This window comes from Erpetoichthys calabaricus, chromosome 1 (genome assembly GCF_900747795.2).
Source record: "Erpetoichthys calabaricus chromosome 1, fErpCal1.3, whole genome shotgun sequence".
In the NCBI taxonomy this organism is placed as follows: domain Eukaryota; kingdom Metazoa; phylum Chordata; class Cladistia; order Polypteriformes; family Polypteridae; genus Erpetoichthys; species Erpetoichthys calabaricus.
In genome coordinates, this window is record NC_041394.2 from 189,551,068 (window position 1) to 189,564,565 (window position 13,498).

Below are 13,498 nucleotides of genomic sequence, written 5' to 3' on the forward strand. Positions count from 1 at the left end.
TACATTAAACAATTTCTATGACAGTTATCGCTGGAGATAAGTTAAACAGTTTTTGAAGGGTACGGGGACCAAACCAGACCACAAACAACAAGTCTGGAGCCTGTGGCAAGGGACAGATTTTTTGAAAAAGTAGTTTCCACAGACACCATGCTAAAATCAACCTTTTTGTACGTTATGAACATCTTAGAATCAGAATTTGAATGTAACTTGATGGAGAATTTTTGACCCCATCATCAAACTTCCATTTACATGGAAGTAAAAAGGAAGAAAAAAAAAGTTCATGAATAAGGCAGCAATAATCTTTCAGTAGGCAGAGACAGAGAAGTCAGGACCAAGCAGAATTATTTTACTGAAGGCTAACCAAAATCAAGAAGGGCAAACAGGATCATGGTGAAGGATAAACAAGAGTCAAAACCAAAATCAAAAAAAACAAATTCAAAAGAAATTACCAGGGAAGCTAGTTTAGTCATGCTAAAAAAGTGTTTTCTTTCTTTGAAACAAAGAGCAGGTTATTACAGCACTCATAGCTACCTACACTATGGGACTGTGCCCAAGGACCTAAGGATATAAACACAAACAGAACACACCCTTAGTGATGTGGTAGCTCATTCTGAAATGATGGCACTTGATCACCAGTAAGTGGATGCAGAAAAATTGCTAATAATAACAACAACAGCAATAATAATAATAACAATAATAATAATAATAAAAATCAAAATACTTTCTCTTGAATCATTACATAATTTATATGTGAATCCATTCATCTGCCATCAAACTCACTTAATCCTGCTCAAGGTTGTGGGACCTAAGGCCTCTCATAGCAGCATTGGGCACAACGCTGGAACAACTTTGGTTGAGTCCACCACAGGAAACACTCATGCGTTCAAATAGGGCCATATTAGAGCTACTAATTAACATAACATTCATGTCCTTAGAAGATTGAAGGTGTACAATCCATACAAACAGGACGCAGTGGGAAGCCAAGCTACGCTACAATGCTGCCGTATAACAAAAATACAGCCAAAAGAAAATCATTCCTTTTGGGGTTTGGGACATTATTTTGACTTTTACTAATTCTGAATTCATGCACGCAGAAGGAAAACTATGTACAGCATGTCAATGGGCATCTTCTTCCTAAAGTATACAAGATGCGACCAAGTAGGATTAGATATATGAATGTCTGCTTACAAAAAAAAAAAAAAAAAAAAAGACAACCATCATCAAACCGTGGAACCACAAGATGGTCTTATTTGATGAGTTAAATAAGCTCACTTCAAGAGAAAATCTTCTGAGGCTTCATGAAGCCATCATTATCTCTTTCATTCAATTTATCAGCAAGAAAATCATTTTGAGGCTCTGTGGCAGGGAAAGCAAAAATCTGCATAAACAAGATAGACTGCTTCTTTTTGTTAGCATCTGATTTATTGTTTCCTGTCTTTTAATGCTATCCAGTTGTTCATTTTCACAGTTGCTTCATCTTACGTGGGGTTTGCAATGCTAACAATTTCCCATCATCAATTTGTTGTTTCTTTACATATTAACCTTTAGAAACAAGAGTATTTATCCATTATCCAAAATGGTAATATGTAACAGCAGTAAGTATATATGTTGTACATAGTAGATATTACTTATTACTTATAGGGCAATAATATAAAAATACTACATATACCAGTAAATACACCACTGCATTGACTCCCAGTTGCAGTACACATGAGTTCAGATCTTTGACGCTTGTCTACAGAATAGTCAATGGATCATCACCTGTATTTATGGAGACACTTGTGAGGTCCTCTGCTCCTTCTTGTATACTCAGGGTCTCATCTCATTCCAGAGTCTTCTCCTGTGTAGATCCTTGCAGGTGGAACAAACTGCTCACCTCCATTTGTAATTCTGACTCCCTCAATGTGTTTGAAGTCTCTCTTTTTAGGTAAATTTCTGTCTAACTAATACTAGCTGTTATGTTTTGCAACCTTGGAATTGTAACTCGTTTGTATTTTGTTTTGAGCTCTTCAAGTGAAGAGCTCAATCTTGTCCTGTAACACTTGTTCCCCAAGACTGATGTTTACTCAAATATTTTGACCTCTGGTAAGTTGGTTAGGATGAAGGAATCTGCTAAGCAAATATATGTAAATATAAATACAGTCCTAGCAGATAGGGTATGGTAAGCAGGAAACGGATACTTCATGAGCTGGACACCTGTCTCTCAAAGACTTCCTGTTGTCTTACTGTTGATGGTTCTTAATAACTAGGGGGCTTCGCCCCCTGCTCGCTTCGCTTGCCAACCCCTGGTGTTGGGTAACCCGAAATACATTGATGTATGTATGAGATATAGTGGAGTGTAAAGGTGTAGATGACGAACAAAGGAAGTAAAGAACCCATAGCATGGCACATTAGAAAGATATATTGGAATATTTCTTTATACACAACATTTGTAGTAAAGATGGTGTGTTGTCCTTGAATGAGTTTTCCTTGGTATGGAGTATCTACAACTTTAACTTTAATATCAGATGAACGCCGAACTCTTGAGAAGGCTACATAAAGTTTTCCATGTCCAAGTACAGGCTCAGAGAGGTATATGTCCATGGTTTGTCCTTGGGATTTGTTGATTGTCATGGCGAATGCAGGTTTAATGGGAAATTGGCGCCGTTTAAGTGTAAAAGGTAATTCCAGGTAAGAACTTGGAAAGTCAACTGTAGGAATCAAAACAGTATTGTTAGAATGTGATCCTGTAAGTACTTTTGTAGACTTAGCTAATGGGTGACTGTTTATGACTTCAGCGACGTTTCTCATTATCAGCTTTGTGTATTGCTTGTTTTCAGGAAGGGTCTGCCATTGCCAGCTAGTGGCCTGATATTTACCCCGGTAGATGCAAAAGCAAATGAACTATTGTAGGATCCAATGCAGTCCATAAAATTTTTACTTTCGGGTACATTGTTAGTTAGAAGCTTCCGTAGATATTCAGGAAAGTCATCTAAAGGAGGCAGTCTAACCTGACCCTTTTGACAACAACGTGTAAACTCATCAGTTGTAGTGCCAGTTGTTTCTTCAGGGAAGTTAAGTAAATGACAATGACAGCAAATGATATTCATTAATCCTAATGAATGTTCATTTTTAGTGGACTCATTACAGAATGCGTTGTCAGCTAATTGGCGGAATTGTTTAGCGGCTGTTTGTCGTTCCTTTTTTTGCCGTTTATGTATTGCCTCTGCTGTTTGAGAGTCGCGTTGTAGGCGCCTGCGTTCATTAATTGTATTCAGGCGGGCTTGTTTCTGTATGTCTGTCAGTTGAGATGTTTCTTTTTGGAGCCGTGCCCGCTTTGCTTGCGGCATTTCAGACGCGCATTGTAGGCGCCTGCGTTCATTGATTTTATCCAGGCGGGCTCGTGTGTGTATCTCCGTCAGTTGTGGTGTTTCGTTTTGAACCCGTGCCTGCTTTGCTTCCGCAGTTTCAGATGCGCGTTGTAGGCGTCTATGTTCATTGTATTTGTCCATGCGGGCTCATGTTTGTAGCTCCGTTAGTCGAGCTGTTTGGTTTTGGAGCCGAGACAGTTTTGCTTCGAAGGTTTCAGACACGCGTTGTAGGCGCCCACGTTTAATGATTTTATCTATGCGGGCTTGTTTTTGTAGCTCCGTCAGTTGAGCTGGATCGTTTTGGAGCCGTGACCGTGACTCCATTAGTTATCCGTTGTCTACCGTTAGTAATATGGATAATTGCACTTACTGTTAATACGGAGCGTTTTCTGTGGTTGTACTGTTAATAATGCATCACTGTAATGTGATTCACATATGCTATATGGTTTGGACGTGTGAGGATGCCGAACGTTTAATATGGAGAGTTCGTTTATTCTTATTACCCGGATCATGCTGTGTAATGTAGACGTTTAGTTCAGAAGCGCGTTGTAGGCGCATGCGCATTTCGTACTTTCTCGCGCCTTCCGTACTATCTTTGTGGACCTTTGCGGACCCCGTAGTGTCTTCCGTTTGACTCTGGGGTGCAGTGCAGAATCCTCTTTTCTGTGTGCTGTAGGCGCCTGCGCACTATGTCTCCTGCGTCCATCACTGTGTACCAGGGTCCGTGTCTTCCGGTTTACCATTCTCGGTTAGTAATATGGATTCCTAATCTTCACGTTAGCTCTATTTGGTTTCTCTTTTTTCTCCCAATCTTCGTCTTTTTTAAATAATTAGAAGCTCTCAGCTAAGAATTCCGGTGAAGGGCCTCCATTTATTGACACTTCTTCAGATGTGGTTCTGGTTATTGCAGACGCCAGAGTCTGGATGCAATGGCCAGCTCAAGTAAGTCCCAGCACTTCATTGAGGCATTGCCTGTTTTCCTCCGTGCCAGTGGTGCTCTTCTAAAGTCTAAGTTAAGTCTTTACAGATATTAGATAGTTTTTCATTTTCATTAATGATTAGTGTTTTGGATTTAAGGTAATATTTGGATTTTTTTATTTAAAATATGTTTGGCGGTCAGGTTTAACATTTTAGAGTTCTGTCATGAATGATAAAATATTTGTTCCTTTATTGTTTTCTCCATTTGCATGCCCTTTCTAATTGACTTCTTTGTATTTCATATTTATTGTATGCACAGGAATGTTATTTTCTTTTTTGGTGTTTATATTTGAATTAATACTTTTATTTGTTAATACAATTTATCATTAATTGAACAATTAATTCATTATTTGTTCATCAAGATGGCTTTACGTTTCCTCTTTTTGAGGGACTGGTTATTTTAGTCTTGTGGAGGAAAGTGCCGACAAAAATCCAAAACAAATACCAGTGAAGGACCACAGTTATAGTGCACTTTACCAAACCCACTGGCACATGTTAAACAGATATGACACAATATAAGAAACATATTTTGCTCACATACATAACACAGTGAAAACAGCTGTGCCCCAAAGAGCGTTATTTCTGATTCCCTACCATTCCCAGCAATAATCAATATGGCAGTGCAGATGCTGAAGCTGCATGCTGAGCTGCCCAAGATAAATCAACTCCTGACATAGCACAGTACCAGCTAGTAATTTATCATTATTCATTGCTCTTGCTCTCTCGCTCACTCTCTTTTTTGAGGGAGGGGGGTATCTGACTACCACACGATTACTGGCTTTGCTATGAGCTGTCACACCATTTGAAGGTTACCCTGAGAAAGCATGAATAATAACCACATCCCAGACTGTTTTCAAAATCAATACACCTGCCAAACTTGGTGAGTGCAAGCTATTCCCCGAAGGGCAACTTCACAAATTAATTATTTAGAACTACTGTAGGTGGGCAAAGCGTGCAAGTGTTTTTTGCTTCCGGATCAAGGAGGCCTCCTGTAGACACGCTCCACTTACAAAACTCTTAGTATAAAATCCACTCAGTTATCAATTACCACTAGAGAGATGGTGCAAGTCAGGGAATTAGGAGATGTAAATCCCATCTTAACGGCTAGTAACTGGTCTGAATGTACTGTGAGGGATGGCCGGCCATTCATCCCGGCCAATACCCCCAGGCCGGTAGATGGAGCTCTCCTTGCAACGTGGAGATGCCCCGAATTCCAGCAGGGCCTCATGGACTATGGAGTTTTAATACACAGCCCTGCTGGATTACGTCGGGGCTGCCAGGAGTCGCTGCAGGGAGGCTCAAGGACTTATACGTGCCCTATAACCCGGAAGCACGTCATAATCATATGACCAGAGGGAACGACGTGTTTCCGGGTTGAAAAGAAGGACTTTTTATCTGACCCGGAAGTGATAAGAAATCACATGGACTGTAAGATGGGAAACACTTCCGGGTCAGGGAATATAAAAGGACGATGGGAAATCCCAGACATGGAGCTGAGCTGGGTGGAAGGGTGGCAACGCGTCTGGGAGTGTGGAGGATTATTGTATTGTTATTATTGATTTATTATTGAGTATTGTGGAGAGGAGGGTGCTTTGTGCACTTTATTATTATAATAAATATTCATATTTGGACTTTTACCTGGTGTCTGACGTCTAGTCTGAGGGTTCAAGGGGTCACGGAGACCTTAATCTGTCACAGTACACTTACTCAGTCTGACCATTAATTAACCTTCAATGAAGATGTTATTGGTGGTGATGTGATACTCATTTAAAAAGGGATGCTTTTATTTAAATTTTTTTTTTATACTTTTCAATGTTACTCACTTGTGAAGTGATGTCACGCAGTTTGCATTTCCTGGTATCTGGTTTACTCTGTTTATGTGTGTGCCTCTAATATAATAGTTTATTTACAGCAAGTCACTTTTTATTTAAAGCCACTACAACGGTTTCCATCCACCTTAATAAAAGGGTAAGTGTGTTGTAATAAAACTCATTGCATTTGCCATTTCAACAGATGGCACATCACAAATGTTAACACTGCTTTTACGAATCTTATGCCAAATGGCATATAACAGAGACATATACATTGCATTTGTCACTTCAACAGATGGCACCTCACAAACATTTGTAATGATGCATCATATTATTACAAATGTCTGTGATATGTCATGTTTTGGAATGACAAATGCAAAACATTTTATTACTGCATGCATTATAAAATACATTCCAATAGATTGTGCACTGCAAACATTAACACTGAATTTTACATTGATGTGACTAATATAACTATAGCTACTGTCCAAGAGGTCAGGTGCTAAGACAGGAGACTTGCCTTGTGTGTTACTTCTATCAGGTGTAGATGTTGTTGGCTTAATTTTGTTCTTCTGTACTGTTGCAGGCGCTTAGAACTACGTGCTTAGTACAGATGTTTCTAGGAGACTGTGGTAAAACAAGTGAACAGCAAAAGACTATTCATGCATTATCCAAAATGCCTATATGTAACAGCTGTCAGTATGTCAAAGTCAGGCCTCCAACTGATTATTTTTTTTCATATGAGTCAACATGGCCAGATTGCTGTAGTCCTCAGCAGCTTCAACTGAACCACTCATTCATTCACTCATTCATTCACTCCTTCACTCACTCATTCATTCATTCATTCATTCATTCATTCATTCATTCACTCCTTCACTCTCTTGATCACTAGCCAGCTGTCCTGGTGAGGCAGCAGTTGAGTTAGAATATCCCAGAACATTCTCCCTCTCTTCCAAGGGAATTCTCAGTTGCTGACAGTCTACCTGAGGGATCTAACCAATGTGTCCAAGGACTCATCATGTTTGAATCTGTCTTATACACTCTCTGAGGGAAATGTTAAACCATCTCAATTCAAATCGATCTGAAGAAGCAGCAAATTTTCAACTAAGACCTATAAAGCCAGAGCAGCACTACTGAGGAGTGACTTCTCTCCGTGCCTTTGACATTTGGCAAAAATGTAATGTTTAGGTGAGCAAAAGCATAACTGTTCTACTTTCACCTGTTGTTTAACTGTGATACATTTTTTGAATAACTGAATTATAACAGTAAGCTAAAACACATAGAAGCACATCTGAGATTTATCTTCAGGTACAGTCAGTGAACAAAGTAGATGCATTCTGGGATTTTAGTTCATTACATGAAACTTTTGTTATTGGAGGTAGATTTAATTCAGGAATGAATATAGTCAGAGAGGCAAGATTGCATTGGTTTGGATGTGTGCATGTGCTGAGTATATTGGGAGAAGGATGCTGAGGATAGAGCTGCCAGGCAAGAGAAAAAGAGGAAGGCCCAAGAGAAGGTTTATGGACGTGGTGAGAGAAGACATGCAGGTGATGGGTGTAACAGAACAAGATGTAGAGGACAGAAAGATATGGAAGAAGATGATCTGCTGTGGGAACCCCTAACGGGAGCAGCCGAAAGAAGCAGAATGAATATGGATCAGTATTGTAATGACCAGTGTTTTTTTGTAAACAAAAAGGTGGTAGTATGCCACCACAGTTTGATTTGCTCTGAAGGTATATAGAGGCCAAGAGTCCCAGCGCTGCATGTTTAGTTTACTTGGTGAAACATAACATTTAAAATTTGAAATTGACAAATTGTCAAGTGTACCGCACTGCATAATATTGTGCTTGACAGTATCAAATTACAAACACAATTTCCAAAATCGAACAATATCAACTACAAGTTAATAACAAGCTCTACATTCTACAAAAAAAAGTTGTTATCACGCTGATAAATGGCTGATTGTTGATCTCGTAACAGCCATGCATGAATGTACCGCAGGATTGAAATGTTTGAGTGGAGGGACAACCAATCGTATGAAGAGATGCGTGTAGACAGTGTTTGTCAGTAATGAGGCTCTCATTGGAGTGACAATTAGCTTCATTTACGAAAACCCGTGGTTGCACTCACTTGATAGAATGCAAGAGCATGCAATATATGTGTCTGAGGTGCCAGTACACTGTACTTGTGTGTACCATCACAAAAAAGCCCTGGTAATAACCCTTGGGGTTAGGTTATTTGTGAGAATGTAACAGAGCTCAGGCTGTCTACTTTCTACTTTCTTGGCCAACTTTTAATGCTCTTAGAGATGTATCAGTTTTGCACAGCTCCATCAATGCTGCTCCACACCCTCTCATCTGCCTTGTTTTGTCTGTCTGCCTTTGCCTCAGAGGAAACACCATTCGCCATCACTATCCACAGCTCTGTGAGACAATCCAAGCCAGGATTCTTAAGGAGACGCACCAGTAGCCATACACCTAGAGTTTAGCTGAAATTCTTATGGATGAGTGCTCTTTTCATGACCAGGTGATAACCACAATGATTCGGCTAGGAGATATTTTCAGCTTCTACCCTCTTTATAATCTAGATGTTAGATTCTAAAGATATTGCTTTACATTATTATGACATAATAAGCAAATTATATTCATAAGTTTAAAAAATATGAATATAACTACATTACGTGTGAAATAACTAACTACTCATGTACAGTGACTTGGTGTTATACAGTATGCTCAGTATAGACAAACAAGTACAATGTTTAAGGAAGCTGCACAATGACAGCTGTCTTGCAGATTGGTACTTGAATTTGCACAGGCACCAAAGCCCACATTATGCATTTAAAAAAATGAAGAATCAACAAAAACAGGGCCCATGAATAAAATGATCGTCTTTTGTCTGTTATGATCATGGTCTCATCAACAAACCATTGCCAAAATTAATTTTTAAAACCATTTACTAGCAACATTTTTGTCTTGCTATTGCAATATATCACTTTCACTCTGTGTCAAAATATAGACCTGTGCAGGAGAAACATTGTTTGTCCATTCGTTGATTAGTATGAAGAGAAAAGAACTCTTTAAAAATACACAAAAGATAAATCAACAAATGAAAGTAATTCTGCATATGATTCAAAAGAAGTCCTGCTTTTCTTTTAGATTTCTTTTCTCACCATGAGGGGCCTGGCACTCTGGACTGAACAGAAGATCATTGGCCTTACTCTGTAAGTTGCTTTTGGTTAAATAGCCTTTTGTCCTCTGCATGCCTACATGCATGTCATTTGACTTTTTAGATTTTTGACCTAGGTGGGATTGTTGCTTACAAGTACGGTACTGCTCATGTTTACCATTTTACCATCCAGAAGCAGACAATCACTTGCTTTGAGCACATTGCACTATACAATGAAGACATCATCACTATTTGTTAGCTTTGTTGTTATGATGCCACATGTAACTAGGTGTTGTAATGGACAACACATATTGGCTGGCGTCCCTGCTGGGATTGGCCACAGTTCCTTAACTGCCCAGGAGGCCAATACAACGGAAAGATTGGGACAGACTCCATTTTAAGGCTATATGCTTCCCCAACCCACTAGATGGCAACATCCCTAGGTTTTGGTGCCCATTCGGACACCTGCAGGGAAGGCTGGGAATTGTAGTCCAGTAGCACAGTCCTGTTGCGGTCCAAGGATGCTACAAAGGGGGGCTTCTGTATGACCTAGAAGTACTTCTAACAGGTGATGTCCTGCCACTGGAAGTACTGTACTTCTGGGTCTTTAATAAAAGGACCTTCATTGCCTTGTCCAGGTGACTCAGAGCAGAGAGAAGAGACAGACAGCAATCTCTTGGGAGGAGTAGCAGTGAAGAGAAGAGAGAAGAAGAGTACTTGTAACTGCTGTATGGAGGTACTTTTTTAAAAGCGGGACCTGTCTGTGCATTCATGTTTTGGACTCTACAGCTTCCCCTGTTGATCACAATGTATGAATTCTTCATGCATACCTGTAATATCATGGGAGCATGGGCATGTAGTCTGGGAAGGGAAACCATCTTATGTGAAGGAAAGCTAAATGCTCAGTAACTGCACTTTCTGAAAATAAAGGAAAAGGTTTTATCGGTGAGACACTATTCTAATTTTCAGCTATTTCTTTTTGGTTTTAGTTTTAACTTTTTTGCTTATGCTGTGACTTTAGGTTTGTTTTGTCCTTTTGTTTGCTGAAATATTTAGTCCTTAGATACAGGATGTCTAATACACTTAGATCTGCTTTGGCCAAACACTCTTAAAAGGAATCTCTGGAAGTCACTACAAAAGAAAACCCCTGTTTGTTTCTGAATGTCATGATAGGAACTATGTTTTTGAAAGAGACTGGTACAGGTTAGGCAAGTCACAATAACTGGTTTAGCAATGTTGCTGATACACATCTGCCCATTCTTCCTTTTCTTTAAAGGGTAAGCAGCATTTCTCTTTTTTGTTATTCTGAAACAGACAATAACTGTGGAAAATATTTAATATTGTGTCTTTAAATATCAACATTATTGACTCCTTATTTTCAATACTACTTCTTATATTTGATGAGGTATGACATAAGATTACAAAACAAACAGCATTCTTCACAAAGCACTTTTTAACAGCTGGATATATAACTGAAATGACTATAGTCTAAACAAAAGAATGAAAGTATAAGTCAATAGTGCACATAGACTGCCTACCTGTGTGAGAAGTCCTGGTTGAATCTGCAAGGACTGGGCACCAGGAGCCTGTGTTACTATAGGAACTGCATTTTCCATTCGCACAGAGTACCCAGCATGCTTTGCTGGTGAGGCCTGCAGCCCTGTAGGTGGAGGAGAAAAATAAAACAAACAAATAAACAAAAATATATAAAACAACAAACAAAAGGGATTCCAAAAGAAGAAGTGAGGTCAATCCAGGGGAGATGTTTGCTTTTCCATGGATGCACACAGTGAAAACTAGCAGTATTGCGTTTGCAGGAAGATATTTCACTGAACATTCTAGTGTGACATTTTTTTGCACTAGTGAACTAAATGTATTTTAGATCAGTTAATAGCAAAATGAATTCAGAGGTAATTTTGAAGATTTCCATTTTCTAATAACTTATGGCTGTCAGTCCAAAATACATGAAAAGCTCTGAAAGCTGGAAAATCTATAACAACACCAGTACAAAGAATATGGAAACATCAAAAGGAAATATAAGCAAGACAAATCTGATTTCTCCTTTTTTTGTTTAAATTGCTATAGCACTTATTTTGTAATATCTGGATCCTCGACTGATTCCATGAAGGGTCACAGTGGGTGCTGGCTTTCATTGTAACCACTCTTTTAATGAGAGTCTAATTTGTATGTCTTATTGGGCTCACCATTTCCCAGATTCAGAGATCACACTTAAGCTTCTTATTGAGCTCAGGTTTTTGATATTCAGTAGACCTGATTTCTTTTCTGTGTTGTTCTATTCTATTTGCCTGTTATGCCTCCTGTCTAAATAATTTTAACTGAGATGATGGCTTGCCATGAGGCATACAGTGAAGCTGTGTATTGTCACTTCCACAGTCTATTTATTGCAAACTGCTTGAAATTTAAACAAGAAGAACAGCAAAATAGTAAAGATTTTGTTGAAAAATAAATGCACCCATGTGGACATACTTGTCATAAAATTAATGTACAGCTTCACACCTCTATTTAAAATTCACACGTCAGGTGTGAAATAAAATAAAGAAGAAACCAGACTAAAAATGGAGTCCAATTACCATGAAATTCCCCTTTGATTTAGGGATTAGTTAGAACCTGCACCCACTTCAGCCCTTCCTGGATCAAGTTATGTGGCATTGGTTTAAAAAAAGAAGATAAATATAATGTTTCAGAAGCTACATTTCTAGGCTTTCAGAGCAGTGTGAGATATTAGGACAGCTTAGATCATTTCACAGCAAAAAGGATTGAGTGATAAATTTGAAGATTTCCATTCTCCTTTCTAAACTTCAACTAAGAGCACATCAGTCTAAATACTAATATATCAAACTAATCCTAATATATAGCTAAGAGTAACATCCTGAAAGATGTTCTGGCTTGTGGGGGATAAGAATGGGCATCCCGGCCTGGGAGCATGGGTTATTACCAAAATGGAAGGCCTGAGAGGAATGATGGATGGATTGGCTGGCTGGCAGAAAGATAACCTGTGCCCAACCAGTATAAAATAATGGATGGACCAGTGGAAGTCAGAACTTGGGAGTGGTTCCATTCCCCCATGCACTAGGTGGCAGTGGTCCTCATATGAGAACCCAGTTGGGACACCTGCAGGTATGCTTAGGGAGATGGAGTCCAGGAAGTGCAGCCCTGTAGTGGTCCCTTGGGATTGATGGAGGGTGTTGTCGAGGGAGAACCTCCCTACTTTTATTATGGCCCGGTAGTCATGGCGTGACCCTGAAAGCATTCCCGTGTCAGGTATAAAAGGAAGTCCGCTACCATACATGGACGAGTCAGAGTTGGGCGGCAGTGGGTAACACTTAGCTGAGGAGAGGAAAAAGAAGAATTCTGTGCTTTGTGCTCATGTATTGTATAATTGTGGCTTATTATTGGGAGGATTGTGAAGAGGTGCCTGGGAAAGGAATAAAACTCTCTATTTTACCGTTTCAACATGTGGCGCTTTACTGTGTCTGTGGTTCAGGGCTCTCTTGTGGTTATACTTGTGTGTGGGATAATGGTACAATTTCTGCACAATCCTTGCTAATGTTATTTTTTTCCATCCTAAAATAGGGACTAACAATAACAATGCATGAAATTTAGGAAAACAATTGGTTATTAACTCAATAGACCACATGGTTGAAATGCTATCTTGCCATTCCTACTTTTTGGTGGGTATTTGCCACGGTGACTGCTATAGGATCAGCTTCACATAATCAGTTGTATCTCAAGCAGTAGTGTCATTTTAAAAGAAAGCACATTAGTATCACAGTTCTAAATGTACAATAGTTAACCATGCCACCTACATGGTCCTACCTGCATGACAGGAGATGAGTGTTCAAATTGTATCTTACAGAAATATGTTAACAAAGGATGTGTGGGGACCTAATCCTGGTCTTCACTATTCAAAGGCATTATTAGAGTTGATCCAGCAGAATTCTTTGAACTAAATGGCAACTACAAATTAAAGGGTTATGTATTTAAGACTGAGGCAGAAAAAGGTTTCTTCATGCAAAGATTTGTGGGAATCTGGAATAAACTACTAAGTTATACAGTTGAAGCAGAAGTCTTGACTATTACATTAGGATCATGTCATTATTAGCTAAGCAAACAACCTTGATGGGCTTAATGGTCTGTTCTCGATTCTCAAACTTGATTATGTTTTTATGA

General features: G+C 39.1%; 1 protein-coding gene across 2 annotated transcripts in view; it reads right to left on the reverse strand.

The window, feature by feature from the left end:
* hipk2 (homeodomain interacting protein kinase 2) overlaps window positions 1–13,498 on the reverse strand; it is a 378,384-nt gene that overhangs the window by 62,871 nt on the left and 302,015 nt on the right. For both annotated transcript variants that reach the window (XM_028810445.2, XM_028810440.2), the window contains exon 9: window positions 10,846–10,967. In XM_028810445.2, the coding sequence (XP_028666278.1) occupies window positions 10,846–10,967 (122 nt within the window). The remainder of the gene's footprint in view (window positions 1–10,845; window positions 10,968–13,498) is intronic.